Below are 8224 nucleotides of genomic sequence, written 5' to 3' on the forward strand. Positions count from 1 at the left end.
AATCAAACATAGACAGGTTACAGGGGTGGGCAGATGACAGTGGGATGGGATTCAACACTGACAAGTGCAAGGTGATGCACCTGGGGAGCAACAACAAGTACCATACCTACAGGCTGGGGAACTTCCTTCTTGTCAGTACAGAGGCAGAAAAGGATCTTGGAGTCATCACTGATGCCAAGATGAACATGGACCAGCAGTGTGGGGATGCAGTCAGGAAGGCCAACCACACTTTGTCATGCATCCACAGATGCATCTCAAGCAGGTCCAAGGAGGTGATACTCCCCCCCTCTGTGTGGCACTGGTCAGGCCACAGCTAGAGTATTGTGTCCAGTTCTGGTTGCTGCACTTCAAGAGGGATGTGGACAACATGGAGAGGGTCCAGAGGAGGGTCACTCACATGATCAGAGGGCAGCAGGGCAGGCCCTGCGAGGAGAGGCTACAGGACCTGATCCTGTTCAGCCTCCACAAGAGAAGGCTGAGGGTGGATCTAGTGGCCTATTACAAACTTGTCAGGGGGGACCGGCAGGCACTAGGGAAGTCCCTGTTCCCCCGAGCATTGCCAGGAGTGACCAGGAATAACGGTCGGAAGCTGGCAGAGGGTAGATTCAGGCTAGATATCAGGAGACACTACTTCTCTGTCAGGGCGGCTAGGATCTGGAACCAACTTCCAAGAGAAGTGGGGGTCTTTAAGTGAGGCTCCTACCCTGGGGGTTTTTAAGAGGAGGCTAGATGAACACCTTGCTGGGGTCGTCTGACCCCAGTACTCTTTCCTGCCATGGCAGGGGGTCGGACTTGATGATCTGCTCAGGTCCCTTCTGACCCTACAAACTATGAAACTTTAAACTATGAATTCCCAGCCTTGCAACACTGGGAGCATCTTCCTTTCCAAATCCTTTCTGGGGAACCTGAGGCACTGGCTGATTAACAGCCTGATCCTGCTCAGATACAGTTTTACCATTCCTCTTTGGGGGTAGGGTAGAATGAAAAGGGATGAGGCAGCCTCTCTCACCTGTAAATTTGATGGCTGCCACCCAGATTTCTGGACAGAGGTTCATGTAGTGCCTCTGGGCTGTCTGACAGAGACCTTCCAGAAGAGCAGAATTTTCTTTGGCCTGGAGGGAACCAAGGTCACATGAGCTCCCTCTGGTGAGATGTGTTCTCACACCACATGCTGGTACTGATCAGGAGGAAACGGGAACACCAAGGGACTAGAAGGAGCAAACCTGGCCTGTCCCATTGTCACAATCCTAGGCCCAACCCTTGTAGTTATTTACACTGTGCCCCAGTTCCCTCCCATCATCCTACAATGAGCCCTGCCCTCAGTTACCTGCTGCCACTCACAAAGTCACTTGCCAGTTGCCTGAAGGTGTCTCTTAGCAGCTGCTCTTGTTTCAAACCTGAAGATGACTCCAAGATGAACATGGGCTGACAATGTGGGGTCATGGTTGGCAGGGCTAACTGGACCTTGTCGTGCATCCACAGGTGCATCTCAAGAAGGTTGGGGCATAGTAATCTCATTTGCCAATGCTGTTAGGCACAAGCCTGGCATTTCCTATGCAAACACACTAGGACATTGACTCTGACCAAGTCATCCTAAAGGATCTGCAGCTGACTTCAAACTCTATGGACTTTGCCAGGCTGTGGGATGTGTGTGTGCCACTAGGCACAAGAGGCACAGAGTGACAAGTACCTGTCCATTGGCAGAGGCTTTCTAAGGAGGCTGCTGGTTACTGTCTCTAGATGGAAGCCAGTAAGAATGGAAACGTCTTCCAGCAGGAAGCCTCTCACAGACCTTTCCTGGATTGTTGGAATCTGGATAAAAATGGTGCCTAAGATGTCCAGTACCAGGAGGGAAGATAACAAGAACAAGGGCCCCTTCCTATTCAGTCAGCACAATCCAAACAAATTCTTCCGACAGTTTGTCATTTTGCTGCCATCTTAGAAATTCCTTGCTTTAAGGGGCCAATGTCCAGACACTGTTGCCTCCAGCTGATCCTAAGAAGTGAGCACGTCTCTATGTCCCTAGTTGGGGTGAAAGTGGACACTATGATGTGCGCAGACACCAACCAGCCCACACACTCTCAGCCATTCCCCTGCCCACGTGCACACACCAACAATCTAATTGCATGTCCCGCCCAGGACCTATTTCTACCTGACATTAACCCGCATGCTCTCACAAACACTCCAACAAGTATCAATATCTTGGGGTGGTTTTAAGAAGCTAATTTTGGCCTTTTGTCTGTGTGGATGCTCAGCTCAGGACCAACAAGCACCACCAACGTCAGACCCCTGTGAGAATCCCTGGTACCACAAGCAAGATGATTGTAAATATAATTTTTCCAGGTGAGCCCAGCTCTACTGGAGCTGAACATTGGAGTCCACACTCTTTATTTCTAACTACACCTCCCCATTCTTCACATGGCGAGGCCTGCAGGACAGTAGGTCCAGTTGTCCATACCCAGGCCTATCCAGAACAGGGAGAAGGGGGAGGCTGCAATATCTCCGGCATACATTCTTTCCTGCACCCTGTTCCCAAGCCCGTGGAGAAGAGCAGGATGGAAGGAGCATTTCACATAGCCTCTACCAAGTCTGAGAAATGCCTGAGGACACAGAACTATCTCTAGCTCCTGCCTCTCCCTGGACCCCCTGCATGGTGTGGCACTAAGGGAAGCATGCATCCATTCCTTATGCCTAAGCATAGTGTTCCGGCCCAGCCACAGCTGGGTGCCTCAGACTCCTTATTGCCCTCTCCTGTTATCTTTGCCCCAGAGTCTATGTTTTCAAACCTTCCAGGGCTGAAAGTTCTTATCAATAGCCTAGGTTACTGAATCCCCATCTTGCCTTCCTGTCCTGTTTCTCTTGGATGCAGCTGATCTGCTATTCCCCATCTCTGGCTAGTAAGGGAAATGGAACTTGCTTCATGTCCAGGGATCAACAGTAAGATTGCTGTTCACTCCACATGAAAGCAGTGTTTGAAAAGCATAAAGCAAATGCAGAAAGTCTCCGCAGCTTCAATTTTACCTCATCCAGAGGGGCATCTCCATGCTCCCTAAGGATTGTAATGAACCAATGTCCTGCTGCTTCCAACAACATTTTGGGCTTGCAGAGAGCATGCCATCCATTATGCTCCCCACAAAGTCAAGGGCCTGGCTGGATGGAAAGTATTTTCCAATGACCTGGAGACAAATAGAAAGAAGGGAAACTGCACTGAACCCCAGAGTTCAAGAGTGATATTAAATACTTGTGCTGTGCATAAGCTTCTGCTCTACAGCAACTTGGTGCATGTGAATCCTGTGCTTGAACATTCCACCGGTCTTCAATGGAGAGAGCATCATTTAACAACACAACATGAACACAACCAATCTTCACCCCAGGAGTAGTTAAAACAGGCACACAAGGAAACCACATCCTGGCTAAGGCTCTCACTTGGATGCTGTAATGACAAAGATTTGTTCTGTTCAGGAACAGAACTATCTACAAAACTTTCTAATCTTGCTCTGAATTATTCTTTCTACCTTGGACACGAGTAAACAGATACCGGATGAACAGTAAGTGTCCCAGATGCCTCCCCCATGCAATCCAAAAAAAGGGATAAACCATGTGTGATGAGCAAAGGAATGGGCAATGAAGGATGCCCAGTTCCCAGAGTTACCACACCAGCTTCTTGAGCCACTTACCTTCAACATGTGAGAGGATGCTATAAGCACAGCCTCAGGGCTGGAGGCTTTGGGCTCCTCATGGAGACCTCTCAGCTCCTTCTTTACTGAATCCATGGTCATGGACTGGTATGGAATGAAAATAAGGAGGAAAAAGTGCTGTAATGATGTCTGAAACAGAATTTTGGCTCCATGGAGGAATCATGTGTAATGTCATGGACAGTGTGGTCCAAGGGCCATGTTTGAGGTCTGAGAGACTTCAGTGGAGATCACAGGTGCATAGGGATCAGAGCTGCTATAAGCTTCTTCTCATTCTTGCTGGGGGGGGGTGCTTCTTTTCACACTTTCCAAAAGAGGGCCAGGCCCTTCAAACCACACAAATCTTTCCTCCTAGGCATTACCAGAGGGAGAAAAGGGGCAGGGCCACTTGCACCTACTCAGAGTGCCATCACCTTCTGGGTGGAGAAGGCAGACAATGCACTCAGAGGCCACCCACAGGTAGGACATAGGCAGAGAGATGTAGGTGTAGGGTGCCAGCAGCCACAGCAGGGACCCAAATTGCTGAAAAGGCTATTGAAGCTGAAAAAAAGGGAGGAAAAAATGAATGACATGTGCCTGGGTTTGGCTAGAGTAATACTCAAATTTCTGATCCTGGCAAGATGAAAACAGGAATGCATCCCTGTGGGACCCTGTCTTTTGCATCTCAGGATGAGGCTACCATGAGGACATCAAGGCAAAAGGAAGTTAGACCATATTTACTCTGCAATAGATTGTCTCCCAATAGGCAATAAGCAGCTGGGAGCTGGCCTGCAAAGCCCCATCTCTCTCCCACTCCTTGTCAGAGAAGAACCATGGCTCAAGAAGCTGTCAGGCAAGCAAACTACTGTCAGAGGAACCTTTAAAACAGCTCAGAGTAACCATTTCAAAAGCAGACATCACTATCACCACTGAAATCCCTCCAAGCAATCTGATTCTTTTATCATCTGGATACATCTCCGGAGGACCTTTAATTCCCCAGAAGCCAAAGGAGCTGTTGAGTGACCCTGCACAAGATGGTACAGCTACTAGGAATGCCAATGGGATGCAAGGGAATTACCATCCATTGCCCCAAGGTAACCTTGGGAGACTCCCCTCTCATTTGCCCTGCTGAGGGAAACCATCCTCTTTGTTTCTCTGGCCTATTGCCAGCTTCCCCAGAGAAGAGATCCCTTCCTGCTCCTGATGGTTAGTCACATGGGACATCTCCATTAACCAACTCTTAGTGGGGTCTTCTTTAAGGAGGCCCCTCATGAGCTCGCCCAAGGCCTTCATGGACAACTCGTGCAGTGCCTGCAAGCAGGAGACAGAAGAGGGAAGCTCAGGGACAGTTGATGTGTGTGTCACAAAACCCAAAACCATTCTAGGAAGGCCAGGGGTGACTGCCAGGACCCAGCGTAGGCTGAGGAGCAGGTCCCAGCATGTGATGCCAAAAGATAGCTGTTTAGGTGTACCTGTATTTGAAAAGAGTCCTGAGCCGTCTCGCCCTCCTCCCTCAGCTGCTTCACAGCTGAAAGAGGCAGCAGACACTTGAGGCAGTCATCAAGGATGTTTCTGTTTTCATCCAGATTCAGTGAGGGTTTCACCTTGCTGGCAGAAGAAAGAGAGGAAGAAAAGCCCTCAGTCAGACTGACTGTCAGCCTCAAGGGAAAGTGGGTCTAGTGCTAAGATATGGTCTGAACCTAGAGCCTGAAATCCAACCCCTTCTGGACATGGCAGCTGAGAAGCTCCCTGCAGTCCCCACCACTCCTAGTTGTCCCACAACTACCACCACCTGGTCTTTCAAGTCCAAATCTCCAAGCAGACCAAACATATTCAAAACTCTTTGACCCCAGCTTCAGGGAGAGCAGCCTGTGACCTGAGCCCTGCAGGTGTCTCTCAGCTCCAAATCTGACAGGAAGAACTACAGAGAATTAAGGAAGGAGCTCATCTCTGATCAGGGCATCCCAGTTCCAAGGGGCAGGGCAGGAATCACTTACCTCAGATGCTTAATGGCAAGCATGGCCCTGAGGCAAACAGGAGAGGCCAGGGAATCCATTGGTTCCTTTTTCATGAAGTCCTAAAAGACAGAATCAAAGACATGACACAGGGTAAATAGATGTGAAAAGCAGAGAGCCTCCCCACCCACAAACCCACCAGTTTGCCCTCCCAGGTGGGCTGTAAATAGAGCCAGGGATGTGCTGGCCACTGCCCCAGGATCCTGTTCAAGTCAATGGCATCAGTTCAGAGGGCACAGAGCTTTATCTCAGTCACTCACCAGGCACAGCTGGGCCCTCCAAGAGCAGCCCACAATGCAGCATTGCCTATAAAGCTTCAAGTGGTACCAGGTTTCTGGGCCACATGCAGACTCTTCATGAGGCTCTAATAATCCCATCACATCCAAGGGACAAAACAGTCACTCCCAGTCCAGCAGGTCCTTTGCAGTTTGGTCCCCAGGGCTCCTCCCCACTCACCACCATGTACCCCAGGAGCTCCTTTTTGTAAGTGAACTGGAAGCTCTGGCAGACATTAGTATCCTGGATGGCATGGCTGATTCCATTGACCAGATCTGAATGACCAGATCAGGGTCAGCTTTAATTCTGGGTCCTGAATTCCATGGGGGAACAGCATGGAGTTGGGGATGAGGAACAGAGAACCAAGGTCCAGAATGTAAAGATCAGGGATGAAATGCAGCCTCATTTGCATCCCTGAGAGATGTCTATAGGCTCCAGAAAGCCCTGGTCCTACACCCATCTCAATCAAAGTGTATGGCAGCAGCAGGGACTCCTACCTGGGAAAGGTCATTGTGCTTCCTGCCATTAGGGTCTGGGAAGAGCATGAACAGAGGTGGGGTCATTGAACATTTACCTTATTGATGATATTGATTCCAAGCACTTGGGAAATGAAATGCAAAACAACCATCAGCACCTGGAATGCCCCCAGAATGCGCCAGGTCCAAAAAAATGGCCGGTTTGGTGAGTGTGGAGCAATGCAAAAAAATGTGAGAAATACACAATCTCTTTCTCTGGCTGAATAACAGATGTAGTTGTCTCAGTGCCTGAAAGGGGCTGGTTGACTGGTGACCCATTAACCTGGGACATGAAAAATGTGAGGCCTGGCTACAACAGAAAGGTTTCCTAACACAGCAAGAATGGGAGAGCTCTCAGGACCACCCTTCTAGGCTGAGGCAGCTGGTACTGCCAAAGAGGCACTTTCCTTAATGCAATTTAGTTCTGCCAAAAAGACCTTCTTTGTCAGGCTGGAGGTGATGCTCTGGTGTTGGCCAGCATCAGAAAGTGAAAATCTATAATCATCAGTCCGCACAATGGCCACAGCTGTACCAGCCAAAGGGGTGAGAGTGGATCTGGTCACAGAGAAGAAGCTATGTCTTCCCCTTTCTCCTGCTCTGCTGTGCTATAAGATTTGCTTGCAAAATAGCCCAGCCAGATAGAAGGGGAGATTACTGTGACATTTGTTTACAGGAAAATAAGGGAAAGTCATGCAGACAATAACAATTCTTTCTTTGCTTACAATTAGTTGGAAAATTGGGATCACACACCCAAAACAATGGTTTAGGGACAACGTTTTTGAAAGCTAGACTCCCTACCAGGGTGGGGAGGGGCTGTTTAAATTAGAGTGGTTCCCCAATGGCCACTCTAATTAAAATGGCTCACCATCACATGTATTAAGCACCCCACATTTTAAAATGGCCATTGAAGAACTTTAACTAAAGCTTATTCAATGAGCTTTAGCTAAAGCACCCACACAGCCATTTAAAATGTGAGGGAAGGAGGATGGGGTGGGTCCTTACATGTGACAGTGTAATGCTGGAGCATTTTAATTAGAATGTGGAGCAGATTTGATTCCTTGAGCCTGCTCCAATGTGTTCTAATTAAAACACGAAGCAGCATCTCTATAAGTTGCCGTAGTGCTTAAGTTTAGGTAATGTATACAGAGACACCTCACACCACCCACCGGGTGGCAAGGGGGACAGGGTCAGAAACACCTCAGGGATGGAAGGAGGCCTTTCCCCAAACATCTAACACAGTCTCCAATGATCAGAGGCATGTAAGTGTTCAGAGGCTGAGGCTTGATTCTGACCTGATATCAATCACCCAAGCTACAGTCCAAGCCACCGAGTAACATTGGTTTCCCCAACTGAAAATTTGGATCTAGAAAACACTAATTTTAGCTAATCCACCTATTTCTTGTGCTTCCAAGAATGGGTGTGGGACTAGATATTAGGCATGGAGGACATCATGGGGATCTTACCTCTGCTGGGTAGTTTCAGATTGATGTCTTTCATTGTTCAAAGTTGGCTTGAACACACTTTCCTTCTTTCATCTGCTGAGCGGCTCCTATCATGAAGGCATCCGGAGCCACTCAAGCTGCCAGGTCCAGAACCCAGGAAAGAGGTGGGCCAGCAGCCTTTGTGATGTAAGTACCACTATGACAACTAGGTGACCATGTCCTACCTCATAGGTACCTGTTGACCAATGAAGGGCTGTGTATCATGTAAGCTTTCACAGGGTTGCATAAGGCTCCAGATATAA

The 8224-nt window shown here is 48.8% G+C and overlaps 1 protein-coding gene across 1 annotated transcript; it reads right to left on the reverse strand.

Moving 5' to 3' along the window:
• Positions 1-1711: 1711 nt before the first annotated feature.
• LOC109312136 (maestro heat-like repeat-containing protein family member 2B) lies at positions 1712-6216 on the reverse strand. The gene is made up of 7 exons (XM_019538180.1): positions 6146-6216; positions 5672-5751; positions 5147-5282; positions 4890-4985; positions 4416-4520; positions 3678-3782; positions 1712-1879 (listed from the first exon to the last, which is right to left on the reverse strand). The coding sequence occupies exons 1-7, from the start codon at positions 6149-6151 to the stop codon at positions 1712-1714; spliced, it is 696 nt and encodes a 231-aa protein (XP_019393725.1). The 5' UTR covers positions 6152-6216.
• Between the last annotated feature and the right edge of the window lie 2008 nt (positions 6217-8224).

The sequence above is a fragment of the Crocodylus porosus genome, unplaced genomic scaffold (genome assembly GCF_001723895.1).
Source record: "Crocodylus porosus isolate Cpor-Errol unplaced genomic scaffold, CroPor_comp1, whole genome shotgun sequence".
Classification (NCBI taxonomy): Eukaryota; Metazoa; Chordata; order Crocodylia; family Crocodylidae; genus Crocodylus; species Crocodylus porosus.

Excerpts from the sequence above, each read along its gene's own strand:
- LOC109312136 (XM_019538180.1), bottom strand. Across the intron at positions 5,283-5,671 it reads CTTGCCATTAAGCATCTGAG|CAAGGTGAAACCCTCACTGA; the intron begins GTAAGTGATTCC and ends TTCTTCTGCCAG. Across the intron at positions 4,521-4,889 it reads GGTTAATGGAGATGTCCCAT|CTTCTTGAGCCATGGTTCTT; the intron begins GTGACTAACCAT and ends CTTGCCTGACAG.